Source organism: Capricornis sumatraensis, chromosome 18, assembly GCF_032405125.1.
Source record: "Capricornis sumatraensis isolate serow.1 chromosome 18, serow.2, whole genome shotgun sequence".
Lineage (NCBI taxonomy): Eukaryota > Metazoa > Chordata > Mammalia > Artiodactyla > Bovidae > Capricornis > Capricornis sumatraensis.
In genome coordinates, this window is record NC_091086.1 from 68,852,215 (window position 1) to 68,872,369 (window position 20,155).

General features: G+C 50.9%; 1 protein-coding gene across 1 annotated transcript in view; it reads left to right on the forward strand.

The window, feature by feature from the left end:
* Nucleotides 1-17,760, forward strand: part of DAP (death associated protein) — a 65,608-nt gene extending 47,848 nt beyond the window's left edge. Inside the window, exons 3-4 of the mRNA XM_068990498.1 lie at nt 14,853-14,895; nt 15,907-17,760. Of these exons, the coding sequence (XP_068846599.1) occupies nt 14,853-14,895; nt 15,907-16,020 (157 nt within the window). The 3' untranslated portion in view covers nt 16,021-17,760. The remainder of the gene's footprint in view (nt 1-14,852; nt 14,896-15,906) is intronic.
* The last annotated feature ends 2,395 nt before the right edge of the window (nt 17,761-20,155 follow it).

Here is a 20,155-nt window from a genome sequence, read left to right on the forward strand (position 1 = left end):
GGCTGCCTTTGAACCTGTGCCTTAGGTCTGTATTTTTTGAGACTTTTAGGGAAATGTGATGAGAGTCCTGCAAAGAAACCCAACCCATCTGTTGACATCTGCCAGGAATGGCCATAGAAAAAGTTGATGGATTCTTTGAAATTGAATTTGTAGACTCTGGAAAGTGGTCTCAATAGGGTGCTCGCCCCTTCTCTCTCTTCCATCTGCCCTTGGCTAACTGTTCTTATCCTCTAAGACTCAACTCATTGTTCCACCAGCACTCTCAGTTTGGCATGAGATGATTTAAGAGGTACCTCTTAGCCTGAGCCCTGTCTTAATAGGGAGAGACTGTTTATTAGTCTTCAAGGTCATTCTGGCAAAAGCTGGGGAAAGAGCCCATTTGATTGAAAACACCAGGTCCACCACCACCCCCTTCGCCAGCGGATCTGGCCCAGCCAGGCTAGTAGGTAACAAAAGCAAAGCTTTGAATTGCTCCTTGCAGGCCCTTCAAGGCTCTGGTGCCAGAGGAGCTCCGTGCATTCTAAGACGTGAGCCACAACTCACCCCCCTGCCCCCCACTACTATAGACTGTGCCCGCCACACTCAGTTGGTGCTGACGGCATCTGTTGAGCCTCTGTGTGCACCAGACACTAGGTCAGGTGCTGGGGACAGTGTAAATTCAACCGTTAACCTTGACCTTGCAGGGGCGCTGGGCATGTAAGCACTTCTGCGGTATCACAATACGTGGGAAGTCCTCAGGGGAACACAGCTGGGGAAGGGCCATTGCAGGGGAAGCAATGGAGAGAAAACCCGTGAGCCACCCCTGAAGCTAGCTCAGGCTTTCAGGTCACATGGGCAGGAGTTCGAGAATTGCTAACACACACGATCAAACTCCTACGAGCCCGAGTAACGGTGAGGATCCTTCTAGAATTCCGTCTTGGCTGGAGCGGCCGTGCAACGTGTTTAGACTGGTGTGTCTTCCAGCGTGAAAGGAGGTGCCAGTAGCAGCGGCACTGTGGCCAAGGCCTCAGGCTGGACTATCCCAGGGGGTCAGCTACGTGCGACCGTCCCCAGGTCTTCTCTCTGCTGGCCAGGGAACAGGCAGGTGGAGGTGGCTGCTTTGTTTCTTCTTCCAAGAAAGGGTAGCAGGACAATATACAATGCCTTCTGCCCTTGTGATCCGTTTTGAAAACAGTGATGCAGAAAATGTTTTAATTTATGTCACTAGTAATTGTTTTAGGAACTCATAGACCTGTTACTGAACCAAAAAGATGTTGCTTTTTTTTTTCCTTTATATTCAAATTAGTGCCTTTTTGAGGCAAATGCTGAGGAAACGTAACAGAACATCTTGAGCTTAAGAAGAACTCCTCTTTGACTGGGGTTTCCTGTAGGGGATACAGATTATTTCTTTTAAAACAGTGTTTCAATCCCAATTGGAATTGACATATGTACACTACTGGGAGAAGGCAATGGCACCCCACTCCAGTACTCTTGCCTGGAAAATCCCAGGGATGGAGGAGCCTGATGGGCTGCAGTCCTTGGGGTCGCTAAGAGTCGGACACGACTGAGCGACTTCACTTTCACTTTTCACTTTCATGCATTGGAGAAGGAAATGGCAACCCACTCCAGTGTTCTTGCCTGGAAAATCCCAGGGATGGGGGAGCCTCGTGGACCGCCATCTATGGGGTCATACAGAGTCAGACACGACTGAAGCGACGCAGCAGCAGCAGCAGCAGCAGGGCATGAAATAGGCTTTTATGGTGGAACAATGAGTTCCTAGCTCAGTCGGTAAAGAATCTGCCTGCAATGCAGGAGACCCAAGTTCAACTCCCCTGGAGAAGGAAATGGCAACCCGCTCCAGTATTCTTGCCTGGAGAATTCCATGGACAGAGGAACCTGGCAGGCTACAGTCCATGGGTTCACAAGAGTCAGACATGACTTAGCAACTAAACCACCACCATGAGTAAAATAGGGCTTCCCAAGTGACTCGGTGGCAGAAGAAGCTGCCTGCCAATGAAGGAGACATGAGTTCAATCCCTGGGCTGGGAAGATTCCCTGGAGGAGGAAATGGCAAGTCACTCTAGTATCCTTGCTTGGAAAATTCCATGGAGGAGCCTGGCAGGTTATAGTCCATGGGGTCACGAAGAGTTGGACATGACTTAGCACACAGGCACAGCATAACATACATACAGTAGGTAACTAATGAGAACCTACAGCTCAGGGAGCTCTGCTCTCTCTGTGGCGAGCTGAATGGGAAGGAAATCCAAAGCAGAGAGTGTCACCAAGTCCCAGGTGGCTCTGCTCACCTCACGACAGGCCGATAAGTCGGAGACAAGGTGTTGAGGCAAGGAATATTACTTTATTCAGAGAGCTAGCTGACAGAGAAGATGGCAGACTAATGTCTCAAAATAACCGTCTTATCGGGATCTGGATGCCAGGTTCCTTTATGGATCAGAGATGGTGGGGCAGTGAGGAAGCGAAGTAAAAGGGCCATTAATCTTGCAAATATCCCCTAGAAGGGCAAGCCTCAGGCAGGGGAGGTGTTAATTTCTTCCTGCCATCCACTTTGAGGACAGGGTGCTAAGTGAACAAAAGCACTTTGGCTTAGGTCAGGCAGAGGGGCAGGATTCTCTGAGGCAGCCCTTTATGCGTGATTATAATAACAAAAGCAACGGAAAGCAAGTCAAAGAAACAGTTCCAACGTGGAGTCAGCAATGGCTTTTTCCTGTAACAGGGATATATATACATATGTATATACTGATTCACTGTGCTGCACAGCAGAAAATAATACGACATTGTAAAGCAACTGTGCTCCAGAAATATTTAAAAACAAACCAAAAAACCCACAAAGAAAACAAAAACCAGTGTTTCAAGTTAGTACTCCCATTCCATCCTCGCCTGCCTCCGTGGGAGAAGACACTTGGACACCGCTGATGTTTATCTGGGTATTTGGTCGAGCGTCTCACGTGGAACACCGCCCTCTGACTCCCCCGGGCAAGGGATTCTCAGCCAGGCACCCACTCCCCAGCAGCCTCCGTGCCCCACACCTTCCAGGTAGCCCCCTGGGAGTCACGTTTCTTAGTCTAGGGTCCGTCCCTCTGATGTCCATCATAACAGCTCCACCATCAGATGCAGTAACCGAGGCTGCAGGCAGTGCAAACCCAGGCGACTCGTACCCTCTGCTCCAGAGACCACGTGGCCCACGTTCCCGGGAAGAGCTCTGGTTTTAAACACTATTTCCCTCTGTCACACAGGAGTTTCTACTTGTTGGGCAGTGTTTCCTAGTTTTCAGCAACAAGGTGCAAATCAATGGCAGGCTTCTCTCACCTGTGGCACATGATCCAGAGAAACCCAGAGGTACCGGGGCCCTGGGTCCACTTGCCCGTAGGTCAGATGTGTCCTGAGCCCCAGACCACCCTCTGGAGTTAGGCTGTGTTGGTGATGCTGGGTCTGTAGAACTCAACCCTCTGGCTGTACCAGCGTTGTTTAGTGTTTATTCAACATACAAGCCCAGGCACAGAGGTGGTGAACATAACCATGTGCATGGATCTGCCATACCCTAGACATCTCTGCCACCCTGGATCCTGACAGCACCAAGTACAGCTCCCCAGCCAGAACCTGCTCTTCAACTGAACTGCCCGCCTCTCCCAACCCTAAGGAAACTCCTTTTCCTCTTGAGTGTTAAAAAAAAAAAAAAAAGGAAAAGGGCTCCTTCCTCTTTCTCTCTCCCACCTTAGTTTACACCCCAAATCCTTTACGTTTGTGACGGTAACTCACAACTGCCCTTGACTGAGGGCAACCTTCAGCTCCTCTGAAATGTGGCCACACTGTTCTTACAGTTTCCATCACCCTCTCAGAATAGATGGGGCATCAGTATGGGTTTATTTGCCCAACGGTGGTGGAAGGCAGGCCCTGGGCAGGGTGTGTTCACGCCTGCCATCTCAAAATTTAGGTTCTTCTTTGATGTCTTAAATACTGAGTTTACATTTGGACTTCCCTGGTGTCTCAGACAGTAAAGAATCTGCCTGCAATGCAGGAGACCCAGGTTCACTCCCTGGGTTGGGAAGACCCTCTGGAGAAAGGCATGGCAACCCACTCCAATCAGTATTCTTGCCTGGGAAATCCCATGGACAGAGGAGCCTGGTGGGCTGCAGTTCATGGGGTCGCAAAGAGTCAGACACGAATGAGCAACTAACACTTTCACTTCCAAGCTTATGTTTAGCCCTAATATCCCCAGGAGCTCAGTCATCACCAGCCTGCTGAGAGCTCAGCCCCGATGTCTCATCCCAGCCGCCCTCTGTGTGACTGTGGCTGTGGGACCATCTCTCTGGGTATAACTGGGCTTGGTAGGAAGCTCAGGCTGCACTGGTTCAGCTTCAGTTTTTCCCCCAAAGCTCCAGGCATGATCCACATCATGGTCTCTAAGTATTGCCTTGTGGTTACAGGTTACACATCCTCCAGCCACAAGAATGCTTCTCTGCTTCAATTGTTGCGAATACTATGCCCACCATCCAGTCCTCCATCCACATGGTGGTGACATGGGGATAAATCGGCTTTTGTTCACACGCTAACCTCATGACAGCTCTCTCCTGGAGTCCCACCTCGTATGCAGCGTGCCTAACAAACGGCGCTCCCCAATGGAGATCCGGGGGTGACGAGCTCCACATCTCAGATGAGGACGCTGAGGCTCAGGTGCTACCTGGCCATCAGGGAGGATGTTTTCTGTCTGCCAGCCTGTCTCTCCCAGCCCCATGCTTGTGCACGGTTATTGTTGTGTTTGTCTCTCAGTCTCTTTGCGACCCCGTGGACTATAGCCCGGCTCCTCTATCCTTCACGGTCTCCTGGAGTTTGCTCACGTTCATGTCCATTGGGTCGGTGATGCTATCTACCCAACATCCTCTGCCGCCTCCTTCTCCTGCTACCCTCCTCACATGTTAGTATCGGGTACCATGAATGCATCATCGGTGGCAAAGGGATATTATCTGGGTGCCTCCATGGAAAGCAGAGGGCCTTCAGGAAGGCAGTACCCAAAGGGACACTGGAAGGGAGGGTGGTGATGAGAGCTTTGGGGGCTCTGCCCTTCCTTCCCCACTTGGAATCCTTCTTGGTCAAGTTCGGAGAGGACCTCTAGCCCCCTGCTGGTACTCAGGAGCAGCCCTGGAGGATCCCACCCCCACTGGAGGATCAGCCTGTGGACCTCCTTCCTGTCGATGAGGACAAGCTTGGTTTCCCTGTGGTTGTCATGGAGACTGGCCACTCTGAAATAAGGAAAACTCATTTCTGGAACATGGCGATGACCTGTTTTCCAGTTTGACATCTGGGGAACCTCACAGGTGTGCCCTGTGGGCCTTCTGATGACATTCGAGGGGTCTCCAGGCCCAGCTCCCCAAGGACTTTCATCTTCTTCCCAAGCCCCTAACCCAGAGCACTGCCCAGTGGGTGTTATTGGAGGAGAGGAGGACCGTGATGAGAGGTGGGTGGAGGTCCTTGCAGCCGCTACCCAGGCAACAAGTGGGAGATGCATCTGATGTAATGTGAGGCCTTCCCAATTCTGAGGCATGTTTGGTACTTAGAGTGTGTATGTGTATACACACACATATTCTTGTTAAATGAATAAATCAGGGAAACTGATGAATCAACAAATAACCCAACAAATGAAACTGATGAGTAAAGACTAAATCTTAGGTTCCCGAATAGTGATTTCCACCCCCGACAGTGACCTGGACTGTGGAGGGATTCTTAGCTTCCTTACTATTCACCACCAGGGAGAGAGTGAAGGCTCTGACCAGCACCCAGCGTGCACTCCCCACGATCGCAGTGACCTTGACACGGTCTGTCCTGCTGCGCTGCATGCTAGCAGGGTATTCCCAAGAGCTTGCTCCCAACACATGGGAGAGGGTGGGAGCTTCCCGCCTGAATGGAAGCTGTCCTAACTCACGTGTTGGCTTGTTTCAAGTCAGCAGAATGTGCAGTGCGTTTAGTTTTCTGTGTACTTGACTCGGCGCCTCTTTTTCTGTTAATTCTGGAAAAGGCAGGAGGGCGTGTTGCAATCTGAAGAGGTCCACAGAGGCAGGGTTTTAATCAGGCGGCAGGTGAATCTGCAAATCCGGAGACCACTGAGGACCGCAGCTTATCACTTACCATGTGCACCAGGCTGCCTGGGGAGAGAGCCACGGCCGCTATCAGCTCACGGAGTCCCTCCATGCCTTGAGTTTGGAGGGTGGATTAAGGATGTAATTACTGGGGAATCCAGCAGCAGAGAAATCCAAAAGCTCTCATCCATCTCTCCATGTACTTGACTTTAACCTGAGCTGTGACTGGTCCTCCCAGGCCATGTCTTAACTTTTGTGAGAGGCAAAGCTCCCACAGCCAAGATAGACCTGCTAACAGTCTCCCAGGAGAGAGTTAATCTGGGTCTCCTCTTTCTTGACTAGGGTCTCCCAGAACCAGCCTAGCGAGAGCTGGTCCCATGCAGAGCCAGCCCCCTGCACCTCCCAGGATGGGAGTAGACCCAGATCAGAGGAGGGTTTTGGTGTCTGTATTTGATTTAACATCAGTGTGTACCTCTTTCTAACAGGAATTCTATTAACGGTCCTCTTGTCAGGTTTTTTTCTACTTACACAATCATTTTCCTTTTTATAGCCATAATAGCTGTCTTCTAGAAAATACATACTTTGTACTTTGAACCATGAACCCCCAGCTCAGTATAAAACATAGCCTTGACCCCGAAGACAGCCAATGAGATCTGGTTTCAAGCTATAGGCCACAGATATATATTTTTTTTAGCGCCTGTCTAGTCAGCATTGGAGGAGGAAATGGCAACCCACTCCATTGTTCTTGCCTGGAGAATCCCAGGGACCGGGGAGCCTGGTGGGCTGCCGTCAATGGGGTCGCACAGAGTTGGACACGACTGAAGCGACTTAGCAGCAGCAGCAGCAGCAGTCAGCATTAGCTATTCACTGGTGAAAAGTGTTAGTTGCTTAGTCATGTCCAACTCTTTGCAGCTCCATGGACTGCAGCCCACCAGGTTGCTCTGTCCAGGCAAGAATATTGGAGTGAGTAGATATTCCCTTGTCCAGGGGATCGTCCCGACCCAGGGATTGAACCCAGGTCGAGCATCTGCATTGCAGACAGACTCTACCATCTGAGCCACCAGTACTTCCCAATATTGGAATTCAGAAGCATGGCACTGAAACAGATGTGTTCAGAATCGAAGATGGGTTAGTTCATTGTAAGTGCTACTTACTGAAATGGGGTAACATTTAGAATATTTAATACATATGAATGATCGCTACACTGATTGTCAGATAGTTACATGAAGTGTTCTCAGCTTAAGCTCAGAGCAAGTCTCTGTTGTAACCAGCTGGTTTTGCCAGTGGAGGCAGTATCCTTTGTAAGCACAGTTTATATACATTATTTCACTTGAACAACTGTTCTTTAAAAGAGGAATTGCTCCCATTTTGCAGATGGACACAGAGGCTCAAGAAGGCTACTCCTCTGAACTAAGATTTGAACCAGAGCCCTTTGTCTCCAAAGCCCAGCCCTCAAATGCTCCATAACACAGCTTTGCTCTCTGCTGCCAAGTCCTCACTGCACTTGGTAGAGACAGCAGGGGAAGGCAGTGCTTTCCTAAGCCCTGCAGATGCTCGGCTCACCCCAGCATGCTCAGGCGACCAGGCTAGGTTTCCCTCATCAGACGTGGTGACCACTTTGTATTGTGATGAATGCAGACACACACACACTGGCCTGGAATGGCACCTGTGTATGAAATCCTTAGGATACAAGCTAAGAATTAGAATCAGTACTGTTCATCTTATCCTCTTTGCATCCAACAAGAGAGAGAGAATAAGGTGAGAGCAGAGGGAAGACGGAGGAGAGAACACTGTCAGATCACAGGATGAGACAGTCCTATGTGTAAAGACACTGGTGGGAAGCTTAGAGTAGCTTTCTGAAAATACGTGTCTAGAGGGAAGAAGGGGCTTCCGAGGTCCTGGTAAGGCAGCTGCCACCGTGGCTAGAGTGTCTGTGGGACACTTGTTTATACATAGTCCATCCTTGCCTTACACAGTCAGCGCTAGGGGTGGCAGTCTTCTCGAAATAAGCATGTGGTGAGGTGCTGGCATCTGGAACAACAACCAGTCCAGTATCTGTGGGTGGAGTGTCATCTGGAGGGCAGACTTTGGAATTCCAAAGAGCATCTTCTGGCATGGAGACTCGTGTCTAGGACAGACTCAGGGGAACAGGCTGGGCTAGGCTTTGTCCCAAAGTCATGGCCCCCTGGGATCAGCAGGCCTGAGTCAGGGAACTAGACACCATGGCTGATGCTGAAGCTCGGTCTTCTTGTTGAAATGAAGATGTGAACACAAACTCAGACTTTGCCCCCAGAGCAGCACCTTTGCTCACGCCCTTAAAAAGACAGTACCGGAGACTTCCCTGGTGGCCCAACAGTTAAGAATCTGCCTTGAAATGCAGAGGTCGAGGATTTGATCTCTGGTGGGGGGACCAAGACCCCACATGCCATGAAGCAGCTCAGCCCAAGCTCCACAGCTACTGAGCCCACACGCCGCAGCTTGAGGGCAGCCTGTGTACCACAACAGACGATCCCCCGTGAGCCCCAAAGATCCTGAGTGCTGCAGCGAAGACCTGAGGCAGCCTTTTTTTTGTTTGTTTTTTTTAAGAATTTTGCAAACTCCGAATGCCAAATCCTGGAAGGAGTTGGACTCCTGATCATTTTCTTTAGATCTAGAATTTCTCCTAAAGCCCTTGAGTCATACTTGGTTTCCCTGTAGTCAGACTCCCTGAGCAATGACCTCGCCCTTAGGGAGAAGGGGGCAAACCCTAAGGTGCCAGTGTCCCCTGCCCACTGCGGACCCCCAGTTTCCTGTGAGGGAAGTTTCCTGGGCTTGGCCGAGCTGGACAAACCCTTGCTGGCCTGAAAGTCGCAAGCTCAGAGGACCAGCAGTGCCATCTTGTGGGAGAGTTCTCGAAGAGCCTGACATCAGGCCGAAGGAGGGAGGCAATCTGGACTGCCAAGCCTTGAAGAGGGAGACAAAGCAATGCCTGGGTACAGCCAAGTGTGAGGGCTCCCTCTGGTCACCAGGCATGCTCATTAGGATTTTTGTGTCCAGAAGATTAATAACTTTAATAAGCGAATGCCAAGCCAGAAAGATATTTCAAGAATTAACAGTGGCCGGGAAGGATTTTTGCTTGCCTTCCACTTACGAGGAAATCTATTCAACATCACCCCAGGTATATATTTCTCAGTAAACTCTGTGAGTCACAGACTATAGCCACAGCTTCAGCTTCTGGACCACCTCAAGGCTCAGTCCTCCCAGCAAGGAGCTGGCTTTTCCCAGGAGTCCGTCGCAGGATCTGAGCCCAAACTGGCCCACCTCCGTCACTAAGAGATGAGAGGCTTGGACCCCAGGCACTCTGCTGATGACAGCAGATGAAGCCTTCCTGTTACACATGTGTGTGCACACGCTCACACTCAGATCTCAGCCTAAACTCCACCTCTCAAGGTCTGCTCCGGCTTCCTTCTACAAAGTACCCCCACCCCAGCCACCCGCACCCCGCACCCAGGTGTTAGCCACTTGTCAGAAAATGAAATCGAGACTCTGATGCAGCTTTCTGGGTCCAAGCGTTCATCAGAACCCTGCTGCCCGATTCCCAGGCAGCTTTGACTTTTAGGGAGATTTTAAGAGTACAATCCCTTTCTGAGCACTCACGCTTTCTCACCGGGAAGGGCGGGAGCATCATGTGATGATGGCTCCCAGGTCCTCACGTAGCAGACTTGACGGTGCTCCTGCCGCCACTACCAGTGTCCGCACCAGCTTCCTTGCCAGCTTGCTTCCTGTGCTGTGACCACAGCTGCGGGTGGACAAGGAGCGGGTGGGCCAGGTGGAGCCGCCCGCAGCAGGGCAGCCACCCCACCATAAGTTCAAGTGGTCTCATCACTGTCCAGGCTTTCTTCCAGTCTTCCGTGGGCTGGGAAACTAACAAGCAGGCCGTTCCAATCGGGTCAAACAGGAATCAGATAGACTGAGGACCCAGAGGGCTTTTTGTCTTCGAGTCCATAGTTTGGTGACATCTGTGTATGTATCAGATCCTCTTTTTGCTTACCTGGAAGCTTCTCTGTCCCAGATCAGCAGGGTTATTCTACACGGCCAGGGGATCTGGAGATGAGACAGATCTGAACCAGCTGTGAATCAGCAGTAGAGACACAGGAGGGCTGGGGATGTCCTCGTCACCCCAGCACCTAACATTTGCAGAGTACTTGCTGTGTGCCAAGCAGCGTGTGTATGCGTAGCGCCTGGTGAGAGAAGGTCCACTGACACCCATTCTACAGATGAGGAAACTGAGCCTCAGAAGGTCAGATGCCAGCCCACCCACCAATCACTGGCAGAGTTGGGATGGTCTGACATCAGAACCCACACTCAGCTGGCATCCACCTGCCACCGTCCTCTGGGCCTCCTTCTTAGACTGTGTAGACTGCAGTTTGACTCAATGGATAGTTTGAAATCAAGCTTTGCTCCTGAAGCTCGGGACCTGAGACGTGGGCAGTGGTGGGGCCCGTGAACCAACACAGAGCACGGAGCTGAGGGGTCCAGGCCTGCGTCCTCCAGGCTGTGCTTTCAAGGACCACAAAGTTCAGCCTCTTTAGCAGCTGCATCTTCACCTGTAACAGAGGGAAACACCTGCTGAAGAGCGTCAGATGCATTAATAACATTTGGAAGTGCTCCGTGCCCTAGTTAAGTGCTAGAGACACAAATGATGGTTTTCAAGGAAAAAGAATCTGTTACCAAGTCAGAAAGGAAGTGCTAAGGCTGATTTGAATACCTTGTACTGTCTGCCTGGATAATGGATCCTCTGACTGCATGTAGATTACTTACTTTACAAATCTGCATCTCTAACTCGTGTGTAAAATCCAGAATCTAAAAATAGAGGCTGTTCCCTGACCCAGTTCTCAGCCCTGAAATGAGGGCAACAGGCTAACGCTCTGGGCTGCCCTTGTTCCAAGTCTGGCTCAGAGTACTTATCCACTATGCAGGCATCAGGTGACTTACTGGACCTCTCTGGTTTACTGTCCCCTCACCTGTAAAACGGACTTCCCAGGTGGCTCAGCAGGTAAAGAAGCCATCTGCATTCCAGGAGACCCAGGTTCAATCCCTGGATCAGGCAGATCCCTCTGGAAAAGGAAATGGCCACCCACTCCAGGATTGTAGCCTGGGAAATCCCATGGTCAAAGGAGCCTGGTCGTCTACAGTCCATGCGGTCATAAAGAGTCAGACACGACTAAGCACCTAACACATACTGACAGGTGGATACTGGAAACCACGTGCATCAAACATTTGGCAGCTACACAGGCCAAGTGTGAGAGAGCTGCGGTTTCTGCTGGTGTATGGGAGGGTTGCTGCTATTGCTGCTGCTGCTAAGTCACTTCAGTCGTATCTGACTTTGTGTGACCCCATAGACAGCAGCCCACCAGGCTCCTCTGTCCCTGGGATTCTCCAAGCAAGAATACCGGAGTGGGTTGCCATTTCCTTCTCCAATGCATGCATGCATGCTAAGTCGCTTCAGTCATGTCTGACTCTGTGCGACCCCTTGGACAGCAGCCCACCAGGCTCCTCTGTCCACAGGATTCTCCAGACAAGAATGCTTGGAGCAGATTGCCTTTTCCATGGGACAGTTACAGGGGCTCTAATTCCCGCTAATTCCATCAAGTTTGTGGTTCCTTTAAATTTAAATTAATATGGTTTTCAAAGACTGAAAAGGCCTAAGGATGTGGGGAGGGCAGGAACGATATTTTTCACTGTCTCTGTTTCGTGAAAGTAATGTTACTTCTTCAAACCAACATCTGTCAGAATGATTCTCATCAGATTAAATAAATCCTCAAAGCCGCTCTCACAGTTTATAGAATCTTGGAAATGTAGGTTATGCTTCACGTGGAACCCTAATGGAATTTAAACAAGTGTGTTTTTGCAAGCACAGCTTCGAGAGCACACGCTTTACTGCGGTTTGTGAATTTAAGCTACCAGGTCTCAAGGAGTTTAGAGAGGCCCTTTACTACAGGAAGGTAATAGACGATCCCTGACCAGTTTGAGATGCTATTAATTGAAGATGGAAAAGACCAAGTCTGATGAAAACCAGCACTGCACACACACTCTGCCAAACAGACGTGTGAAAACAGAGATCGCTCTTAGATAAGACCCGAGGGGCTAGCCTTCAGTCGGTCACCTTTGCACAGGCAGTTGCCATGTGTCCTTATGGTCAGTTATGGCCTTTTCAGTGTTTTAGAGGAGAGAGGACTTTGTTGGGGGCAGTGGATTTTATGCTATAAAGATCTTGAATGATCAATACAGATGTTTATTATTCCCTGCCATAAGAAAGCTTATTCTTAAAATTAGTTGCTAAATCTAAGCACAATGAAATACCACATCACACCCACTGGGCGGGCTTCTATCAAAAAATAAAATAATTAGTGGTGAGGGGACTTCCCTAGTGGTCCAGTGGCTAAGGCTCTGAGCTCCCAAAGCAAGGAACCCAGGTTTGATCCCTAGTCAGAGATCTAACCAGTCAATCCTAAAGAAAGTCAACCCTGACTATTCATTGGAAGGACTGATGCTGAAGCTGAAGCTCCAATACTTTGGCCACCTGATGTGAAGAGCTGACTCATTTGAAAAGACCCTGATGCTGGGAAAGACTGAAGGTGGGAGGAGAAGCGGACAACAGAGGATGAGATGGCTAGATGGCATCACCAGCTTGATGGACATGAATTTGAGTAAACTCCGGGAGGTGGTGATGGACAGGGATGCCTAGCTTGCTGCAGCCCTTGGGGTCGCAAAGAGTCGGACACAATTGAGCGACTGAACTGAACTTCCGAAGTAAACAGCGAACTTTCTGAATGCTGGGACTTTTGCCTGCAGCAAAAGAAAGCTAAAACGAGTGATTTCCTTCCAGGGTGGTGCAGCAGAGCTGGTGGGAGGTGGGCTGGGCAGCTCAGGGGTGACGATTCCACTCTGTCTTCCCACAGGACCAGCCTTAAGCCAAGCCACTCAGTTCTGAGAGCTGCCCTCACCCCACTGTCCACCCTGACTGATCGGCCTTGCATTCACCTAACGGCTTCTGGGTCCCCTTATCTCTCATTGGAACATTTGGGAATCCCCTCAGTTCCCTAACGAGGGATCAAACCCATGCCATCTGCAGTGGAAGCATGGACCTTACATTTTTGCATACCTGTGTACTACCTGGAACTGTGTTCTGATGCTTCTAAACTATAACACGTCCAGTTATTTTTATAAAGGCATGTGTGTGAGTGCTAAGTAACCTCAGTCATGTCTGACTCTTGCGACCCCACGGACAGTAGCCTGCCAGGCTCCTCTGTCCGTGGGATTCTCCAGGCAAGAATACTGGAGTGGGTTAACATGCCCTCCTCCAGGGGATCTTTCCGACCCAGGGATTGAACCCATAGAAGAGTTTATAATATCATAGAAGTATGCTCACCAGAGGATGAGATGGCTGGATGGCATCACCGACTCGATGGACGTGAGTTTGGGTGAACTCCGGGAGTCGGTGATGGACAGGGGGGCCTGGCGTGCTGTGGTTCATGGAGTCGCAAAGAGTCGGACATGACTGAGTGACTGAACTGAACTGAACTGATGCTCACCAGATGCTCATTGCAGAATGCAGACTACAAAACAAGGTGACTCTTTGGGTAAGAAGAAAATTTAATAAGGAAACAAGTGCATCTCTCTATCCACAAAGAGGAAGGCTAGAAGGACATCCCACATGTTAACAGTAGTTCTCTCCAGGTAGTAGAACTACAAGTGAGTCTAATGTGCTTGGCTTGTTGCTTTTGAACAATGAACCTGTACTGCTTTCATCCTAAATCCTGTTCCCTCAGTATTGGTGACAGGATGGGTCAGCTCAGTGTGATGAAAGAAATTAGGAAATAGCAAGAGCTTCACAAGGACCTTACTTTTTCTTTCTTTTTTTATTTTTTGGCTACACCATGGGACATGCAGGAACTTAGTTCCCTAAGACAGTGAAGTGAAAGTGTTAGTCTCTAAGTCTTGTCTGACTCTTTTGTGACCCCCATGGATTGTAGCCTGCCAGGCTCCTCTGTCCATGGGATTTCTCAGGCAACAATACTGGAGGGGTTTGCCATGCCCTCCTCTGGGGATCTTCCTGACTCAGGAATCGATCCCAAGTCTCCTGAATTGTGGGCAGATTCTTGACCGTCTGAGCCACCAGGGAATCCCCTCAGTTCCCTAACAAGGGATCAAACCCGTGCCACCTGCAGTGGAAGCATGGACCTTACATTTTTGATACGTGGCATCCCAGGAAGGCCAAGAGCTTTGCATCGATCGGCTCTGAGAATCTCCCCCGTTAGAAGCTTCTGGAAGCCGAGGACTCTGGCAAGGGGAGTGCCTCGCAGCCCAGAGGACTGGAGGCTCCTTGCCTGGAGTCTCCTGTTCTCTTGTGACCCTGCCCCTTCCCTGCTCCAGGGATCACCCAGGTCCACAGTCTGCTGAGACCAAAACCACTGGGCTCGCCCACAGTTAGCTGAAGTATTGCCCAAAAACAAAAAGAGTGCTTTTCAGCAACACGCCCTCTGTCTGCTTCAGCATTCTCCCTCTCCGCCTGAGCTCAGCCTCAGGAGCATGTGTCAGTCTCAGGACATGCCTGGGTGTCTGGAGCATGGCGGCCATCAGGTCCATGTGATGAAATAACGGCAAGAGGCATGCTCCCGCCTCCTTCCGGGGGCTCCTTATGTGTCAAGTGGTCACGAAGTCGGGCTCCCCATCCGCCTCACCTGCGTGTTCCTCTCTGTGAATCGTGGTGGTCCATGTCTTTTCCTTCTTGTCTTCCAGCCCACCCAAGCCGACCGTGTTTATCTCCGGAGTCATCGCCCGGGTAAGAGCCCTTTGGTCATTTCAGGGTCTCAGCACTCGATCTCCTGATTCCGCCTGTCCTTACTCCACCCCACTCATCCACCTGGGCGCTGGGGGGTGGGGAGGCTCTTAATTGCCCCCCTGTCCACGGAAGTTGCTTCTGTGGTCAGGGACAGACCGGGTGGTGGCCAGAAGAGCCCATAGCGCCCGCCTGCCTCTCCTCCACCCTCTTCTGTCCTCTTTCTCTTTAGACTTGACCAGCTTCAGCAGCCTGTCCACGGGCCAACGGGTTTCTGGGGGATCTGTGAGCTGACAATGTTTTTACACTTATTAATGGTTGAAGAAATTTGAAATAAGAATTACACGGCAATACCTGTGAAGTGTTAGTCGCTAAGTCGGCTCCAACACTTTTGTGACCCCATGGACTATAGCCCACCAGACTCCTCTGTCCATGGGATTCAAAACGACCACAAGAACTGCTCTAGCAGAAGAAAGCCACCCAACAACCAAGCTTAGTTCTGAGTGAGTCATGTGGTACCTGACCCCTGGTGTGGGGGCAGAGATGGTGAGCTTTCTCACCTTCTGGAAGGTACATGGGTCTCTGTGCCCCTTTAAGCTCCCCCAAAAGCCTCAGGACCTCCCCACAGTCCTAGGAGATGGGTTTCCACCTTCCAACAAGTTCTCCACTCCACCACCCACCCACTCGCACAGGGAAGCCAGAGAATGCTGGGTTTGGGTCTTGCTCATGAACTTATTCAGGCTTCCCTGGTGGCTCAGACAGTAAAGAATCCACCTGCAATGCGAGAGACACGTGTTCAATCCCTGGGTCAGGAGGATCCCCTGGAGGAAGGAAACGGCTTCCCCACTCCAGTATTCTTGCCTGGGGAATCCCATGGATGGAGGAGCCTGGTGGGCTACAGTCCATGGGGTCACAGAGAGTCAGACATGGCTAAGCAACTGCACAGACAGGCGTGCATGAACTCAACCAGCTGTCCACGGTTGATGAGACAGTGCTTTCCGTGTCTTCCCACAGGGCGACAAGGACTTCCCCCCAGCGGCCGCCCAGGTGGCCCACCAGAAGCCCCACGCCTCCATAGACAGGCACCCCTCCCCGAGGACCCAGCACATCCAGCAACCTCGCAAGTGACCGGCAAGGACCCAGCGCCCTCACCAGGCACACCTCGGTTCCCTGACACTTGGTATTTCCTCTGGCAAAGAGAACTGGCATCTTCCTCAAAACACTGCCCCATTGGGAAATCTAAGACAAAGCAAAGCGCCCCTTCTTTTGCCTTCAATTTCCAGCTCTAAAACTAGAATCAGACCCCCAAACCTCACTTCCAGGGAGTCCTGGTTGATGTCATTCGAGGACCATCACGCCTCTCTCTGTGCCCTGAGCAGAACTTACCAAGACCTGAGTGAAGTGACACTGTTCCCAGTTTAGCTTCAGTTCTGGTTCATCAATTGCCCTGCCAGTGGTCTTAAAAATTAGCACGCACAAATCTGGGAGGGTTAGACTAAGGTCAGCGGAAAGCTCAATCACTGCATGCTTTTTAGCAGTAGGACAATCAAATCTTAACACCTAGAGGGAAGAGAAAGAGATGAAGGCGTTAATTATAGAAAACTTGAGTAGGGAGGATACTTCAGTAGACAGCAGCATCACTGAATGTCCCTCCCTTGTGTGATGAGGGATCCGAGCACAGGGCGACCAAGCTCTCCCAGAAAAGCCAGAAAAGAGCCTACCACTTTGAAGAGGCTCTTTTATTCCAGCAGTCATCTGGCTGAAAAATATTGTCCAAACGGAATACTTCCAGAATGAGATTTCTCAGTGTGGGTCCCAAGTCCTGCACGGCACCCCCATCCACACAGGCTCGCCAGGAAATCAAAGCGAACCTTCATTTTTTCAGTGATCACCTCGAGAACCGCTTTGGAGTTCTCGGAGTGATCCCTGACCAGGTGGAGGAATAGACACTGGCTAATCCTGGAACGCTAGAGCAGAAGCATTGACCACAGGGAAAGACGGAAGGGATGAAACCTGACTTTGCTCCCTGAGGGAAGAGTAGAAGCATCACCCATCACTGGAGCTAGAAAAGCCTGTTTGTCAGCCAGCTGAAGTGTCAGAACAACCTCTGCCCTAGGGCACCGTTCACTTGGGCATCTCAGATTACCTGACGCTTTCTGCCCGGGTTGCCTGCCCAGCGCTGCCCTAGACTGCTTACTGCCTCACAGCAGTCGGGTGCCCTGCTTTTCTGAAAAGCAGTTGTTCAAATCTCCTGGAGCAAATGCTTTGGGAGCTGGTGTGGCCTGACTGTCCCACTTGCCAGGGCAGTATCTGCAGCAGGTCCGCAGTGGGGGCAGCAGGCACCCGCAGCCTTTCTGACACCTTCCAACTCCACGTCCACGACTGGTAAAGGTGACGCAGACCTAGCTTTTGCCCCTCTCTAAGGGAAAAGCCAGACCTGCTTCACATCCTAAAGGCAACTTGGTTTCCCCTCTCATTGACTTCTGGAGCCAGAGTCTCACCCTCAAGGCAGTGCATAGTCACATATATTTCTTAATCGCTGAGATGTTCCTATAAACAGAGGCTGGCTTTTGGAGATGCCACCTGGGTGTGTGGCCTCCTCCTGGCGACCTCCCAGAGCCAGCCTCTCTGAAGGATCCTGAGAGCAGGCAGCGCTGGGTCAGTCTGGACCGCTGCAGCCTCTGCTGCAGAGATGAAGGCTCATCCTTGGTACCTTGTAGTGCTGCAGCCAGGAGCGCCGTGCTGTGCATTTCTCTTGTCCTTTTAGCTACATTTGGTGTGTATCTGTGGGCTCCCGATCACTGAAAGCAAATTGTTCACCTGAATGAATTTATCAATGGTTAACTTCAAGAATAATCATTCTAACGAAGCTCCCGTGTGGTTTGTTTTCTCTTATATCTCAGAGATTGTTCTTTCTCATCTCGCTAGGGTTGCCAGATGGTTTCAAAAGAAATACGAACATGCAAAAGTAAGGAGTATGTTCACAAATTGCTTCCCGGACACAAAGCCAAACTATTGGACACCTGGCACCTCGAGTCTAATCACCTCCTTTGAAATATAAAGTGGAAAAGCTTTAATACAGTGGATTAAAATGCACTCCTTGGGCCGAGCAGCTGGCCCTGTGCTCGGAAGGTCCTTTGGGAACAGACTTGGGAAGAATGATTAGTAGGAACCCCAAGGGTGGCTGTGAGCAGTGTTCGACAAATAAGACATTCACCTAATTTATCCAAAGATCCCCTGCAACCCTTATGAGCAGGATGAGCAAATAATCCTAATTATTAGCTTTGAGATCCAGAGTCAGACTACAGATGTGAGCTGGGAGGGACCCTGACCTGTTTTCACCCTAGAAGGACAGGGCAGCTTGGCGGCCCTGAGCCAGGGGAAGGCACGTACGGCCAGAGTCTGTGTCCCCACCCCTGGCCTCCCCCCGGCCCCTGGTGTCACCTCTGGATGCTGCTGTTTGCCTTCACACCTCCACCCCCCTTTCTAAGTTGAGGACAGAATGAGGGTGCACTGGGTAGAGAGTTGTTCCAGGTATATAACATGGACTTACCAGGCCACATAGCCTTCTGAGAAATGTTTGTGTAGACATTTGTTGGCAGGAGGTTACCAGACACTTCCTATGACTCATTAGGGCCCAGACCCTCCACTTAGAGAATGCAGCCTACCTTCTTCCAAAGTCTGTATTGTCTTTCAAAATAACCTATGTCTAAGCAGACCTGAGAATGACCAGAGCCGCAGGTCTTCCCCCATTTATTACACTCGCGATTATATCCAGTTGCTGTACAACTGAGAAGGGCTTCCCTGGTGGCTCCAAGGGTAGAGAATCTGCCTGCAATGCAGGAGACCCAGGTTCGATCCCTGGGGCGGGTAGATCCCCTGGAGGAGGCCATGGCCACCCACTCCCGTATTCTTGGGCTTCCCTCTTGGCTCAGATGGTAAAGAATCTGCCTGCAATGCAGGAGCTGCAGGAGACCCAGGTTTGATCCCTGAGTCAGGAAAATCCCCTGGAGGAGGGCATGGCCACCCACTCCAGTATTCTTGCCTGGAGAATCCCATGAACAGAGGGAGCCTGGCTGGCTACAGTTCATGGGGAGTCGGACACGACGGAGTGACTAACATACACAAATAGAAATACCAAGCACACAACAAACGGGGCAGAATTGCCCTCCAGGGCGTTCCACATTGTCACAAACATCATTGTCACAAACATCATTGTCACCTGCATTTGTTAGTTGCCACTGTGACAAAGGACCCCCGCCTGGAAACAATGGAAATGCGTGACCTCCTGGTCCTGGAGCTTAGAGGTCTGCAGTCAAGGTGTGGGCAGGGCCGCCTCCCCAGAAGCTGCAGGTGACTATCATCCCCGGCCTCGTCTACTCCTGGCGGCTGCTGGCAACTCCTAGTGATCATTGACTTGTTGCAACACAAACCTGGTCTCTGCTTCTGTTGTCACTGGACCAGAGCCACCCCCACCCAGTGTGAAAAGTGGAAGCATTAGTCATTTAGTTGTGTCCTACTCTTTGCCACTCCATGGACTGTAGCCTGCCAGGCTCCTCTGTCCATGGGATTCTCCAGGCAAGAACACTGGCGTGGGTTGCCATGCCCTCCTCCAGGGGATCTTCCTGATCCAGGGTTGGACTCAGGTCTCCTGCATTGCAGGCAGATTCCTCACCATCTCAGCCACCAGGGAAGCCCACCTAGATGACCTCACCTCAACAGATCAGATTTGCAAGAAGCCTAATTCCAAATAAGGTCATGTTCATGGACCCTGGGAATCAGGACCCGAACTATCTATCTTCTCGGGGGGACACTTCAATTCAGGACTCAACCACATGATGAAAAGCCAGAAACCCTGCTCCCAGCTCACAGTGTTGGAATAGCTGTTCATTTGGTCAGTTGGTTTCCTGAGCTTTACTATGGAAAGTTTTGCCCACCACAGATTTTGTTACAGTGTTGCTGGTCACAGAGCAGCCAAAGCAAATGGATACAATGAGATACCCGTTCACACCCGTGGAGATGGCAGGGGGGGCGGGGGATGACGGACACGGAAGAGAGCAAGGCAGAAGTGCCAAGGGATGAGTGACCCAGGCCACTGGGGGGCCGGCCACCCCCAGTTCTAGTAGCTCCTGAGATCGCAGCTCTCTGCTGCATGCATCTTCAGGTCAGAGTCACTGTGTCTCAATAGCACATATCCTATCTTCTGTAAGAGTGCTCCACGGGTGGTAGTCAGCCCATTTCACAGATGGGAAGACTGAGACCG